Below are 16,493 nucleotides of genomic sequence, written 5' to 3'. Positions count from 1 at the left end.
TGTTTACAAAACATCTTCCAATTTACAAGTTCGAACAGTGCTTGGACTTAATTGGTATTCATTGTTGGTGATTTACGCCCATTGGGGCTTATATGGAGAAGGTGGAGTAAGTTTATAATCTCTCGATGTTGGGGACTCATCAAGGTGGAGATTTGTTGAAGCTGCACTTGTTGACCGATGCTTCTTTTGCTTCGTCCCACATCGAACAATGTCAAGGAGAAGTCGGCTGCTGAAGGCTATAAATATAGGGGCCTTGGGTTAGTTTCAATTGCACCACTCAAGAGAGCATTATATGGGGCTATTAGTTTCTTGGATCATCTAACCCATTTATAGTCAAATATTTTAGACTCTCTTGTTTTGAGTTTATAAATATTTTCTAAACTCTTTTGTAAGTGTCATTTTGGCTTAGGAACCACTTTCCTATGGCTTTTGTATTTTTTCTTTATAATAGAAATATTGATCCCTCCTCGCCCGTGGACGTAGGTCAATTTAACCGAACCACGTAAATCTTCTGTGTCTTTTATTTTGCTTTATTATTTCTCTTTATTGGGTTGCCACAACCCTTTTTATATGGTCGGTTTTACCGCCTAATTATTATATTGCTGGTGTTTACCGCCTAACCATTATATGGTCGGTTATACCGCCTATTTTGTGCTAACTTTAATTTGTTTATTTCTGCACCAATCCTAACAATTTTGTTTCTTGTTCTTTTGCTTTCACCTTTTTACTTATTCTACATTTTAAAAAATTGAATTCATTATGAGTTTTTGCAAATAACAATCAGCTAATATAGACACAAAAACAGCAAAAATAACAAAAGAATCAAATAAGCAAAGTGAAAAGCTGCAAATTGAAAACACGCTTTGATGATCCCAAAACAAAGGAAAGAAAAAAGCACAAAACTCAGGCTTTCAAAGTAGAAGTTAGTGGTGAATCTTGTGATAGAGGGCCGAGATTGGGAGCGTGAAAATTGATACTGAAGAGGGGATTTGGAGCTATGGAATTGGGAATTTTGCCATCTCTTGTCATAAATACATACAACTCTATTGGCAATTCATTCAACGAAGGGAGTGTAAGTCATAAATCTCGATCTAAACCTTCTTACTTTCACTAAAAAAAAATTGGCTACTTGTATTTTTTCTTCGAGTTAAAGCTACAAATCTTTTATTTTATTTATTTATTTTTTCACTTGTATTTTATTTTCGAGTTAAAGCTACAAATTTTTATTTCTTTATTTACTTTTTCAAAGGATGGACTTCAAGATGCGCCTGTCCAAAGAGTCTCAACTAACAGCCATAGCCACAAGACTTGCCTCCCCTCCCTCCCCACCCACCCAAAATCCCACTGTCGAGGAGAGTTATAGAAATGCCCTAGGAGCTTTGCTCAAAAACTGCCTATCAAAACACTGTGGAGAATACACAATCTTGCAAATAAGTGTTCACCTATTTGCGAGACGATGTATTTGTGCACTCTATTCATATCAAAACCCAAAAAAAAAATCAAACTTTTGAAAAAAAAATTAACTTTTACGAAAGAGGAGGATTCCTTGTGCTCTACAAGAAAGAGTTTGATGCTCTTGAAAGGTTTCTGTTGGAGGGATTTCAAAAAATGGGAAAAGCAAAAAAAGAAAAAAAAAACAAAGAATGATGAGCACTTTAGGAGGCCTTCACCAAATTGATTATTACTCTAGTAACGAGTATTTAGTGCCATGACAATTGAATTGTTTGTTTAGTTAATAAGAATTGGAATGAACCTTTTTTTTTTTTTAATCCCCTCTGCCGCAAGTTGTCAGGTTAACTAGCATTTTTTGGTGACTTTGTAGCTCACAAAAAAAATCAAAGGGACAAAAAAGTTTTTTAAAAAAATCTGTGAAGGTTGAGATGTTTTCGTCCTCTCCAGTCACCTAGTGCTTAGGCTTAGTTTGGGAGTTTAGGATAGAAAAGAAAAGAAGGAAAACTTAAGTTATGAGAGAAGAGAAGGGATTGTTACGTTGTTTAGAAGTTTTGAGAATTAGTGAAATGATTTTAGATATGAAAGTCATTAAATATTTGTTCAAAACTTTTTTAAGGATAAAATAGGCATTTTAAAAAAATTTGACAAGCTTCCTCAAAGTTTCTTTCCATTTCCATCCAATTTGGAAGGAAAATTTTTGGTTTCTGTTCATCCTCCTGAATCCTCCCATTTCCTTTCTTTTCTTTCCTATTAAAAACTAACAAACAAAGGAAAACTAAACTTTCTCCTCTTTCCCTTTCTTTTCTATCCAAATCCTCAACTCCCAAACGAAACTTTAGCTAGATTTATCCCTTCTGCATAGTGTAAGAGAATGTTAACCATCATCATAGTAGGCAAAAAATAAAAAATAAAAAACACAAAAATCATCAAACAAGAAAAACGAATCAATCTCATTTAACTCCCAGTAATAGTTCCTACTCCCTTCAATCAAATCAATCTGATTTAGAAGGAACGAGCTTCACCTTAGAGTATCTCTCGTTTCCTTAGGCCCTGTTTGCTTCTAGGAAACCAGTGAGGAAAAGAAAGTGGGAAATAAAAAGTGAATTTCTTTTAAAACCCAAATACTTTCTCCTGTTTGGTTAACAAAGGAAAGTGCCAAGGAAATGGAAAGGAATTCTAAAGAAAGAAATTCCTGTATTTGGATTATGGGTTTTCAAAAGGAATTAAGAAAGGAGAACACAGTTTAAAAAGAAAATTTAACTTAAATTAAAATTAAAAAAAAATTTCCAAAATTCAACCTATGTTTATCATGGCATTTCATTTATTGTATTAAACGAAAAAAAGCAATCACTACTTTAACAAAAAATTTAACAATTTCTTGGTATGATTATTTTTAGCCATTGACAAGATGATGTGTAAAATATCTAACTTACCGTCACAACTCTTATTAGTTATCTTTTGGTTGGGGGAGAAGGGGATGAGTTAACCGACCGTTGGCCACCACCAGGTTCTTAAAGTTTGGTGGGATGGAAGGTCAAAGATTCAAACCTTAACTCCTATCAATTGCCACAATATGTGATTTCTCTAAAAAAAAACCATACTGGTACGTAATGCACTAATAGTGGGATGTAGATAAAGTGACGATGACAAAAAAAAAAACGTAGAGAGAAGGAGACGAGTTGGGTGCCATCTACACTAAATAAAAAGAAAAAAAGAGTTAAGTTTGTGGTTGCTAATGAGATTTTGGTCTATTGATTAATTCAGGTTTATTGTAACCACATTTTAGTTTTCGTCCAAGTATTGTTAATAACTACATGTTACTTTTTGGATAATATATACTTCTCTTCCGTTTAAGTTGTGTCTCACATAAATGACACAAACTACAATACTAGCAAATGAAATGAAATGAGAAAAAAAAAACAATATACTCAAATGCAAAATATTGAAGCTAAAGTTCTTCCGAATTGTAAAGAATTAGTTGGTCTTCTTGAATTTTCGTGGTATCAGTGGCATGCTATAAAATTAGTTGTGTATTTTGACTTTGAATGTGGTGATTTTGCAATTGCATTTGAACAAGTCTGTCCAGTATAATTGTCATTTGACACATATGTACCCAATGAGAAATCAATTTTTAAGAATTTATGGTACAATTTTAGTAATCTATCAACCCTAGGCATATATACCAATATCTTTCTAAAGCCGTTCAATCAATGCAGTTCAATTTAGCAAATGACTCATTATTCATCTTTGGTGTAGGTTTTGCCACTTCAGGAGTGCCCAAAACATTCTAGACTTTCATTAGCTGCTGCAGATGCAACTATTCCCCGAAGAGGGTTTTTAGTATCATGAAGCCAAAGGAAATAAGATCAACTGGAGGAAAAAGCAAAACCAAGCAAAGATGTAACAAACAACATTCTAATTACATAAAATAAATTGCTGATCTTCACTTTAGAATGATTCAAAATCTGATCCATCAGGCCAAAATGCATGATCCATCACCCTGGATGGGAGCCAGAGAAAAAGAGAGAAGAAGAAGAAGAAGAAAAGAAAAAATGAACATTAGTATGATGATTAACTAATAAGAAAGATTAGTAGGAGTGTTAACCACTAGGAAATATAATTGTTTTCATTAAGAAGCAACTCTCTTTAGCATTTCATGCTTGTTCTCTCTTTACAACTTTTCTCATGTAAAAACTACAATCCATCTAAAGAGAACTTGTCTCCTAATCATGGAATTGAATTCTAGGCAGGTGATGCAAAGAATATTGCTTCTTGTCTTCATTAAATTTCTTACATTAAACCGTTGCAGAGGGTTTATAATTTGCTTTGCATTTCAGTAGAAGGACCGATGACAGGTGCCAATTTCTTATAACCATGACAGGTGCCAATTTAATAGGGACTGCGTCAGAAAAATGTGTGACTAAAAACAACACGAGGACCTGAAAGAATGCACGCAAACTTCAGCTAAAAAGAAGCCACGAGAGCAAAATTTCTAGCTCAGCCCATTTGATTAAGATACCGAGAAGTGATTTTAGGAATCACATCCAGATTCTAGACTATGAACTAACAACTTTTAGTGCCCAACGACTTTAATAAGACAATAAGCCAGTTCTTAGCATGATGATTACCATTGTATGCCTTCATTCTAATATAAAATAGATGTCATTATATCATTCAGCATCGACAGCAGAGGGACTAATGGATGAGTTTCTAGATTACCAATTGGTCACAAATTTCAATTCCCCTTTGACGGTTTCAAGCCAGCCGTCAACTGAAAATCCACATTCAAGCTAGTTGCACAAGAAAATTTAAAACAGAAAACTAACCAAAGAAACCCTCAAATTAATAAGTGAAAACAAGAAAACAAGCATAATACATCAAACCTAGAAACTGCATCAACCAAAATCCCGCAATAGAGGAACCTAAGGAATTGATTTTGTAGGCAAAAAAGCATTCCCAATTCCCTTGTGAAATGAAATCCCATGATTTCCTTTCCATACTGGCTTTCCCCCACACCAAACATGGGAAACACTTTCTCTCGGAAAGACTTTCCTTTTCCTCAGTACTTTCCTAGAACCAAACAGGGCCTTAATGTTACGCTCCAGCACTCTTTTTGTTAACCAATTCCATAAATTTAAGGAGGCAGAAGCAGAGAGCCGCAGTTTTAAAACAAAACTACAAAATTATCACGTCGCATGGGACGCGTAACAGAAGGTGATCTACAACCCAATGCCACTTCGATTTGCAAAATCAAGGAAGCTGCAAAATGACATGAAGATACGCATATGCCAGAGATTTAAATAACAAGGCGTCTATTTCATGCTTTCACTACATCCCTGCATGTTTCATGATCTGTACAGCAAGGTTGCAACATCTCGAGCATGCTACTTAAATTACTCCTGTCTTGGTAGTTAATCAGTCAGCAACAAAAATAACATATTGGAACCTACAATTATAGCAATGAAAAGGAGCAATCAATTAGTTGAACCACCATTGCTGAAGAAAGTCACGTCACTTTCCTACTGATCTGAGATTGCTGCATCATCAGCTGCATGGGCTGCTGCGTCGAAAACACCGGCCCCCAGTGAAACATACGGGCCAAAATACAACATGCACAGCAGCTATCTACCCCATCCACTCTCCAACTTTTAGTGCTGAAAGCACAAGAATTGTAACACGAGCAATCTTGTTGCATCATCACTTCTACAGTCAACCTAATCCAGATTTAGACCCAGACACAGGTCTCAACATTGGATGATTTAAAGCAGCCTGGGAGGTCGCTGCAGGGTTGAACATAACATTGGGAGAGGAGGAAGATGGCTGTATAGCTGATAATGGTAACCTAGGCCCAATTCCGTACATCGATTGTTGTTGTGACATGAGTGACATATGCGGATGGATTGGTTGATTACTGCCAAACCCAGATATAAATGGTTGAGGAGAATTTGAAACTTGTTGCCTATTATTACCGACATTACTATTAACCATGGCTTGACCAACACTTGGTGGGCCCATAGGTCGAGATAATCCAGAAGAGCCAAGATGTGCTGATAATATAACATTACGTTCTGCAGCAATTCTCTGCCTTGTCCTTTCCATTTGCTCACATTCTCTCATTAAGAGTGTCTCTACTTCTGCAAACTGCTTCAGTTTCAGCTCCAATCTTTTCAACTGCATAGAAAGGTGAAGTTGCAGAGTCAAAAGTCAGAATGCTCGCAAGGAACCACGTCTAGAACTAAGTTGTACTATTTCACATAATAATACTGTGAGTTCGAATAGAAAATCAAAGTGTAACATGTATTAAATCAGCAATTGTCAAAAAGTTCCCCAAACAAATATCAAGATTGGAATATGAAAGGTGCACAAATCCAGAGACTTTTAAAGGCCTCACAAGAGCACCAGAGTAACATACCCAAGCAACAAGAATTCTAGGTCCAAAACAATTCTCTGGATGGATTAGGGAATATTTCAAAAACAAGTTTTGGAGTAAGTTTTGGAGTCTACAGTAAGTGGAGTTAGTAACACCCCAAAAAACACTCCAAATACTCACATTTATAACACAATTCCAAAGCAAACAGAAGTTATTTTCCTCAATTCTCCCTTCAAACCAAACCCACTTTGCCAAGACTATCTCAAATGCAAAAGTGTACCTCCTTCCAGTCAAACACCACCAGAACACCTTACAGAAAGAATAAACGAATATAATCCTTAGAGATCTCAAAGATTCATTGTATTAGCAACTAACATACCTGATGATTTATGATATTAGCCGACAACCTCTGAATTTCACGTTCTTCATGGTCAGCAAAAAGCTTTGCCTTTGTAGCTGCAGCTGCAAGGCCAACTTTTGCAGCAGCTTTTACTTTTTCAGCAGATAATGGAAATGTATCTGTATCATGCTTAGTCCAGGGACCTTGTCCTCTCATCTTTTCTTCTGAGAATTTTGGCCACTGATTATTATAAAGAAGAAGAAAGAAGATGAAAAAATTAATTTACAGCATACCTTTTTGCTGGCTTGAGTTTCCATAGTCTCCACGGGGACCGCTATCCTTACTTATCCTTCAATAGCATAAAAAATTGTGAAGGATGTCAGGAAAGGAAGAGACTCAAAGGAAAGAATCAATAAGAGGAATACAGCAGCATTCAAATGCACAAGCCGTTAAAATAGTAAAGCAGTGACTACAGACCCTTATCATACAAATGTTCACTCTATAACATGAACCAAAGGAATGACATAACCAAGTCATGAAATTGAAAAAATCAATAGTACATTCAGAAAAGCAAATAAGAATTGCCAATATCAAAATACTGACTAAAGAACCAATTGAAGAAGACAGTAAACTAACCTTGATCCATCCATCTGCATAAAATTTCTAGTTGAAGTTGAACCATCATCCTTAGATAATGTAGCCAGGGATGCATGGGCACATGCTGCGGCAACTCTTGGTCCGACTGCAGAAGCCAGAAAGGCAACCTAGGAATTATAACAGATAGGTCGACATGAATATATATATATATAAAATTTAAAATACAAAAAACATCAAAGTTGCTAAAATGCATATGCAGATTCAACAAGTTTATATTAGAAGCTTTCAATACCATAAAAAAGACGCCCACAGTAAGTCTCAGATTTCGTATAGCCAAGGGTTAAAATATGTGGCTCAATGAAGAGTGGTTCGATAGATATCTTGATATCAAAGAAAAGAAAAAAAATCTTATGTTGAGCCTACACATCTGGTGCAGAATTTGGCAACTATATGGCTCACATTACTCTCAATTCTCTTACCATTTATATTCATCTAACTTGACATTATAACATCTCTAGAAAGCAAAGCTACTCTAGGAGATTGGACACGTGCAGCAGGAGTGCAAAACTTACCTTACCCTAACATTCAAAAATTCATATTCTACATGGTTCATGGCTGTCATCTATGCCAGTCAGAGACAGGGATTGCTAGCAAAGGGATAACATCCACCTTTTGCGTATACTACATGCTTTTCTTTTCAACTAAAGAGGAGAGAGAGATCCCAAGCTAATAGAAAATTGTCAAAGCATACTTAATTTGGTAAACATAAATCACTTTAAGATGGCATGAATGGGAAAAGCAACTATTGTATAATATTGTATAATTACTTATTGTCGATATTTGGTTATCTATAAAGCACATTTGAGATTTAAGCAATACTCAGACAGTTTCAGCTGCTTCTAAAAGTTAACATGCCTAGCATACATTACCTACAAACTTGTGAGGTATGCAAAATTATAAAAACCAAGAAAGTATTCTGCGGAAGAACTTAACCTATATTACTATAGAAAACAAGGATACACAAGATAGTTTACTCTGAGGTGCCAATGTGTGGAGTAGTGACTAAGGTCAGATAGAACCTTCATAGCTTTAAAATCCAAAATGAGGAGGGGAACAAAAAGGTAAAAAAAAATTAGAGGTCCACGTCCAGGGATGGGAGGAAAAGAAAGGGAAAGCATAGAAATCAGCATATGAATTGGAGGTGAAGCTATACAGGAAGAAAAATGCTCTGACGTACCTCCTATGAAATAAGGAGGACCAGTAGTAATACCTCCTTTGAGTAGGAATAAAAATATCCTAGGTATCTGCTATTAATGCAGAAGAATACAGAGGAAGTAACAACATAGAACTAAGGGTTGAGCCAGGCAGGACTTTCACTAATGAAATCACAATCCTCCTTCCACTTTTAACACCAAGATACTGTTTCCTTGATGAAGTTAGCAAACACGTACAAAAGAGGAGACAAATTAAAGAAACGCTAAAGAAGGATATGACTCTAAAGAAAAACAATAGAAGGAAACAAACATCCTGTAGGACAAGTATAAGCTGGGATTGCGATTTTTAGCCTAACGCTTTGGTGAGTGGGTGAGGGAAGAAAGTACAGCCGCTCATACGGCTGAGACTTGTAGATACAAGGCTGGCTAGCACAAAGACATGGATATCAACCACTAAACCATCTCTCCCAAAGACAAATTCATCTCAGCAAACTGGAGGAAGTCAAGGTGAAGTAACCTGAATTACTTATGACATACATAATTGGAGGATGCCAAGGTGAAGATGATCTCTCTCTCTCTCTCTGGATTTTCTAGATTTTCAAGATTCTTCTACCTCAGTGTACAATTTCAAGTCAATAACATTGCAGGAAAAAAATTCTCCACATTCAGTCAGTCAATAAGTATGAATAAATGTTATTGATCATATCACACATGTAACATGCAGTCAGTTTTTAAAAATGATACAAAGTTTAATAGAACTCAGACATGAATCAGGTAATAGCTAAGCATGCAAAAAACAGCACTAGAAATAAACATGCTACAAAATCATGTGAAAAGGAACTAGAGTTTTAGAGAAACCACCTACCAGAGCCATAACTGGGTTTCCACAATTAGCAAAAGGAAATTTAGTTTCAAAATCAGGGTCTTGCAAGCCACATCCTGGATCAGTAAAGAGATGCAGATTTTTAATTATTAGCAGATCCTTATTTGGAAATAAGAGACCAAAAGGGCGAAGTACAAGATAAGGGCAAAAAGCAAGCCCAGTACGGTACCTGCAAGATTCCCATTTGCATTTGGATGTGACCTCCCACATTCATTTCCATCCGGGAGATTTGATGAATTAGCGCAGCCAGGGACATCAATATTTCCCAAGGGAGTAGCATCAAGAGGCAGACGGACAAAATGGAGGATACATTGTGCTTTAGACTTGGTGCCCACATGCTCTGCAATTTCATTCCAGTTTTCATTATAGAGTTGCATCCCTTCTAGAAGAAGAAGGGTTTCCTGATCAGTCCAACTTTCTCCATCCAGACCTGCATAACCTTTCATGGAATTGACCTTCACAAAATCCAGGCTAGAATGGCCAGCAACATATTTGCCATCATGGAAGCAATCCAAACAGAGTAGCACATCAACCTGTCAAAGATGCTTGCCAGTCATGAATACGAAACAGGAAAGTGACGAAAGAAACAAAAAATGTTTAGCAACTCCGAATCAGCTTACATTCCTTTCCTGATTACTTTTCTCTTTATAAGCGAAATACAAGACACTCCAGAAAAGTCAAACTGGTACAAGTACACGCACAGCTTTACCAATAAAACAAAAAAAAATAAAAAGAGAGAAAATGTGTATTTTTTTAAAAATAAGGGAACTCGCAGTTCAATCAGTGAAAGGTCACCTCATATGCTCTTCTAGTCACTAAAAATCTCTTACCTCAGAATGCACCCAAGGACAAACACATTTCTCTTTCCCAGTAAGAGGTACATAGCCAAGTGGCAACACATGTACAACTTAAAACTTCTCCATCTCATTGTATCAACCATAACAGCTTCCTAAGTTTATTTTAGCAGTAATGCCTATACTGATTTTTTTCTAGAAAATGGAGACTAATTTGGGAATATTTCCACAAAGTTGAAAATGCAAATGTATCATGGCTAGCTCTTCAAACTATGTGCCAACCCTAAGAGACCAATCAAAATGTGCAAAGTGAGTGCAAAATTCCTACTCAGATTCAATCCCCAAGGGCAAGTCATTCAAAGCCTCAAACTCAAGACCAAAGACAAGGATGGAGTTTAGGCACCAACAAACGTCCAAACCCATCCAGAAAGGTATGGTAAACATGTTACCAGGAACATTATCGTCCCCAGTGGCAAACTTTACTAATTCATAAAGGCTTATAATGATTGGCTAATTTCTGATTACGTGAGGTTTCATGGACAAAAGTGTGTCTGATTTGCCCTTACTACAAAATCACCAAAAATTCTACCACTCTTTGTGAATGTAAACATTTCCCGACTCCCACAGTTCCAATTCTCTTTAAAACATTGATGCGATTGTGTATTAGAGGATAAGTAGAAAAGGACAAAATGTCAAATACAAGTTTGCAAGGAGATTTTCCTATGGGGATTGTGTAGTTTTCACTTATAAAAGGTTTTCCATTTAGATCTCCGAACAATTAAATTTTGATCCACTAAGGTCTGCTACCTGGACTCAACACTTCTCCCTGAGATACTAATGTCAACACAACAAAAAACAGGTACCAGTCTGAAATGCATGCAGGATCTGGTGAAAAATTATCGGGTTTTTTGATCTTTGACTAGGAGACAAGCTTTAGTGCACTATATATGCATGTTCAGAAAAAAATGCAACTAGAAATTAGGCACCATGAAGTATGAGGAGAAAATGAGCCAAGCAAGATAAAAAAAATCCCTTGAACTCCTATTTCTATATACACTAAATGGGTCGCATATGTGAATGTGGGATAACAGGTAACAATTGCCATATTTTTTCTGATTGAATCATTAACTGGATTCATTTCATAAAGCATCACAACCAACTCTTGTTGGATTTCGTAACTAAAAAGTCGCAAGCATCCAGCATTCTGAGTATCTTATCAAAACAACTACAACCATCATCATAAGAATAATATTTTGGTATTTGCCGACAAGGAACAAAACAAATACTCCCGCTGGTCTCAAGAGATTGTCACTGTCTGGCGGAGCTTTTTGACAACAGTTCTATGCAGGTTATTTAGTTTGCATTAGTTCCATCTTTATTCTTCTCAGTGGGAGTTTGAATAGGAAAAAGCTTGAAGAACTAGAGTAGTACATCTTGTATAGTCACAGGTGGGGCCAAAATGCTTGTGTTTCCTTTTAACATGTAAATCACATATACTGCTAGTCTGTGCACCAAACAATTTGTACTCACCTTCCTCTAGTTTGTGTATGTCAAACGCCATTACATGGAGTTAGTTTGAATAAGATTCCTGGGGGCCTAACCCATTCACTTAACATCATATTTTTGCCAGTAAAGTAAAAAAGAACAACTGAACCTGACACATACTTTGGACGGACCAAAAAGAAAAGCGTGACATCATTACTGGGACATAGGTAGCAGTTACAATAAAGCCTCCGAGTGAAATACAGGCTCAAGAAATCCTAAAAACTACGTATTATAAATCTAATAACTCCCCCCCCCCACCTTTTGCGTGGGGACATATCCAACTCATAGACAGTATTACCATATCTATATTCTAGTACCCGAGTATGTAACATAGCAACTATCTCCTCCTGTTTATTGTGCAATTCAGTGTCTAAATTTTATAAAGAATCACAGCGTCCATAGCTATCCAAGTAAACATTAATCAACCAAAAATTTTGGATCCATCCTGCAATATGCACTTCTACACCAGTATAAAACAGACAGAACATAACAGAGTTCCATCGACCAGTTACTTTAACAAGATGTCACATGATAAACAAGCCACATGTTAATGGTCTAGACTCAAAAACCAAAACGTCAAAGTATCAACTCTTGACCAATAAGTTGGCCAAGATTTGGCCATTATAAGTTGGCCATCCTATACCAATCAATGAAGATTCCACCAGAACTTAAATATCCTAAAAAAAGTAACCCAACAGAAAGGTTCAGCAAACAATCAGTAGAAGTTGCACCATACATGCAATTAGTGCAGCTTCAAGTTTCCATTGTTTTCATGCCTCCAACATTTGCTTGCTAAAACGCAATCTTCTGTCCGAAGCATTAAACTCAATTGGCAGATGCAAACCCAAAACCCTTGGACCAAAAACAAAAAATTGAAATTTAGGCCAACTAATTGCTAAATGGTCCTTTCGTCCATGTTTGGACACAGAGGAGTTCAAACATCACTATCACCTTTAACAGACATCAGACTACCAAAAGAAACGGAACAAGATTAAGTCCACATGGACGACCACCAAGAACGAGATTAACACAGAGAATATATATCAAATTCCTATCCCAAGAACCACATATCTTGGTCATATAAAAGTTTCAAGCCATTCACAAAATGTGAACATCTCTTTTGCAATCAACAACATCAAAATCAAACTTACCTATGATTTTGATTTTGGACAGATGTATATGACATGCAGGATGGTTGCATTGCCTAACAAGCCACGTGGAAGTAGATTACTGAAAAGGTTATAACTATATGAACTCTGCGAGCATGATTTGCATACATGCAAGGAGAATGTGAAAGGATAATATTCCAACACATAACCCCATGAAGCTGCATAACATATTGTCCTTTAAAAGACACACAACAAAGTTGTCTATCCAGCGACACAACCGCAAAAGAGAAGAATATGAACCTATTCAAGACCGATCGCAGCTGAAATAATTAATAAGACAATAAGTAATTACCTCCTTCTGTGACTGATAGTATACTGTAGGAGTTGGCCGAGAACAACAGTTGCATCTGGTTTCAGATAAATGTTCCCGGATTGCACTATCAAAATCAGAGTCTTCATCGTGCTGACATGCAAGTTCCGGATATACTTCAGCTGCCTTTAACCTACACTTAGGCCTGTCAAACTGAACCAAGCTATCAATACTTTTCAAAGCAGCTCCAGGAACACAAAGGTCACCGTTGGAGTCCTCACATAAATATGTCCCATCCTTTTGCACATTACGACTAGGGGTAGAAGCACAATAATTGATGATCCCCCAGTGGTCAAGAAACCGCAAAATACGAGTTAAATCGTCAATACTGACACTAGCTACTAATCCCTGGCAGTCAGATAGTGACAAGTGCTTGTCTGGATTCTCCATGTATTTGGCAACTATACAATTTCGACACTCCATGTATTTTTCAGGTGTATGATCTGATGATTTTCCAGAAAAAAAGTGTGGCACAACTTGCCTTTCCAATCTATGCACTGTATTAGGCGAAAACCAATCTGCTAAGAGATTAATATGAAAAAACTGGATTATATTTCACAAGATGATGTTAATCACAGACTTAAACAGATGAAAACACTCAAAAGAGAGGGGAAACCACACAAAAACAAACATCATGTTCTATTATTTAAAGTAGAGGAGAACCACACCAGTTAAGACTATTTTAATTTTATGAAGCACCCATGCACAACAGTTGTACCTGGCTAAGACTCAAGGATCATTCTGCAAGACATTTTGCAAACAAATTAAAAAGGATATTTTAGCTCAATTTCACGATAATACCATACACAATCCTCTTAAGTAAATCTGCCGAGAGTCATATCAACAAGCATCATAGGCAGCTAAGAAAAAATCAAGCGCATTGGAGAATTTAGTCTCACCACCTAGAGAGACCAATCTTTGCACAAATTATATAATCTTTACATAAACTTGTATTAAACCATCCTCAGAAGGACTATACATATCTCTAGACAACCCTAAGCAACATTGGTCATTAGTTCTCTTGATCTGACCACCCCTGAAACAAGTTGCTCACAGCTATGCCTACTTTTAAGCAACTGATTACTCATTCTGAATAAAAACTAACCAAACAAGCTATTACGCCAGATTTATAACTAAACAACAATATGATTCCATTACATCCTCAGCTCTTCATTCCCTGGTTTTTCTAGCTGTCAAAATAATTTTCTATTGGTATACAAAGCCATTAAGTTGGACCAAGCATTTAAATTTATAACTATTAACTACGAATCAACGCATAAAAGATTTTTTCGACAATAACCTGCGTGCATTGGAACCACATGAACCCTTTCAGCACTGCCAAACTTCTTAACCACGCCGTGCCCCTTCATAATCCTGGGAGGTGCAATCACATACGATCCACTCCCACCCTCCTCACCTACAACCAAATTATCCGTGGGCACAGTAGACAAGGCCTGTAGCTGCCCATGAGAAATATTCTCCAAAACGAGGGCGTTTTGTCCCTGCCCTCTACTTTCCCCTAAATTCCCAGCTCTCTCCATCGTCACGGCAGAGGTCACGGACGAGTGCGGCCGGTGTACCGCCCGTTTTATAACCAGAGGGAAGCTACTAATCCTCTCACCGCCGTCCGACACCGACTCGCTCTCCCTAATCTGGACCGTCCGTTCAAGGGAAATGTTGTTAGGGTTTTGGTTATTATTGTTATTGTTGTTGTTGTTATCATCTTCGTTCAATTCTTCTTCGTCCTCGTCGTCGTCTTCCAAAACGTCGTCGTCTAGAGCAGGCTGTTGGGGTGCTTTCAACTTTCGCGAAATTTGGGGCTCTCTTTTCCGCTTCCTCCACCTCGTCCTCGCCTCTGATTCATCCAAGGAAAAAAACCCAAATTTAAAAAAATGTAAATTGAACAACAGAAGAAAAAAAACAATCAATAAATAGAAAATAAATGTTTTCTTTCTGCTGCAAATAAACCTGAGGAGGAAGCAGGCATTGCTGGGAAATTTGAACGGAAGAGGAGGGTTTAACGAGAATTTTCCAAGGGGATAAATTCAGGGTTTTGGTTATGGGGGTTGGGGTGGGATGTTGGGGGGCCCCGGGGAGGGGAATTGCACCGGTGGCGCTCGATTTGGGATGCTGAAATCAGGAGAGGATTTCAGTGGTGGCGACTGCGGAGACTGGCGACTGGGGGGAAGTGGGGAGTCCTGAAAAAAGGAAAAGGGAGAAATTGCTATAGAAGGGCTGTTTATTATGGAAATTATTGAATGGGATACTAATTATTCATAATTGATTATTCATATTGACTGTTTTCACTAATCTTTCCTAATTTGCGTTCGAATTTAAAATGAACTATGTGGTAACTGGTAAGTAGTAGGACTTAGCCCCCGCTTGAGCACGTTTTTATTTACTTAGTTGTGAATTTGTGCAAATATGACTAATTCAATTCAAGTAAAAATTCAACAATATTCTCACATAATATTAATTTTAGAAAATGCACTCTAATTATTTGACTACAATATTTTTTTTAAAAACTTCTATGCATACTTCTACTATAATGTAATAATATCATCAAATACTATAACATATAACAAAAATTACAGATATTTTTGAAAAAATTAAATCTTTACCATGACCATAAACTTAGAACTACATATTTGTATGTAATTAAATACAAAAGAGTTAACAACTCATTTTCTCATAAATGAGTATTCAGTTTTCTACAACAAAAAAAAATTTACTAATGCAACGATTAAAATGATAATAAGTAAAGTTAATCCATATTGATAAATTAAACTATACAACTTTGCTAAGAAAAAGATAGATATTATTAGAAGAGAGAGAAATAATAGGAAAAAATAATTCAAATTTATTTGAAAACATAAAACTTATTAGAAGAGATAAAAACTATAGGAAAAATTAATTAGAGAAGAAACGGATAAAAATATGGGTAAAACTTAAGGATCGAAATGACCTATCAATTCTATAATTCTATTCAATTGGACATCCCATGTAGGAGAGAAAAGGTGGTTAATTAGATTGAGTGCTTTTATTTATTATAGACATAAAATATGTATGAGAATGACATTGGAGATTTATTACATTGTTTTTATTGATTTCATAATTGTTTTTATTGATTTGATTGCCACAAGTTTCCTTCAATTGAGTTGTAAAATGATGTATAATCAAATATGCGAATTTAGAAATGGGTTTATTTGGTTTTTTTCTTTTTTGAAAGAAAACTACTTTTGTCATAAATAGAAATTAGAGGGATATTTAATAAATAAGAAAAGAAAGTAAGGAAATACTCCATAAGAAAGAATGTGGC

The 16,493-nt window shown here is 36.3% G+C and overlaps 1 protein-coding gene across 2 annotated transcripts; it reads right to left on the bottom strand.

The window, feature by feature from the left end:
• Window positions 1-5,247: 5,247 nt before the first annotated feature.
• On the bottom strand, window positions 5,248-15,365 carry LOC113712707 (SWI/SNF complex subunit SWI3C-like). 2 transcript variants are annotated; one of them, XM_072067259.1, is made up of 9 exons: window positions 15,143-15,365; window positions 14,475-15,029; window positions 13,157-13,692; window positions 9,526-9,889; window positions 9,339-9,412; window positions 7,299-7,426; window positions 6,956-7,011; window positions 6,702-6,883; window positions 5,248-6,123 (listed from the first exon to the last, which is right to left on the bottom strand). In XM_072067259.1, the coding sequence occupies exons 1-9, from the start codon at window positions 15,159-15,161 to the stop codon at window positions 5,662-5,664; spliced, it is 2,376 nt and encodes a 791-aa protein (XP_071923360.1). In that variant the 5' UTR covers window positions 15,162-15,365; the 3' UTR covers window positions 5,248-5,661. The 2 variants fall into 2 exon arrangements, with proteins under 2 accessions (XP_071923360.1, XP_027092028.1); XM_027236227.2 differs by having other exon boundaries at window positions 6,702-6,886; window positions 15,143-15,364.
• Window positions 15,366-16,493: the final 1,128 nt, after the last annotated feature.

Source organism: Coffea arabica, chromosome 10e (assembly GCF_036785885.1).
Source record: "Coffea arabica cultivar ET-39 chromosome 10e, Coffea Arabica ET-39 HiFi, whole genome shotgun sequence".
Taxonomy (NCBI): domain Eukaryota; kingdom Viridiplantae; phylum Streptophyta; class Magnoliopsida; order Gentianales; family Rubiaceae; genus Coffea; species Coffea arabica.
This window is presented reverse-complemented; position numbering and strand designations above follow the sequence as displayed.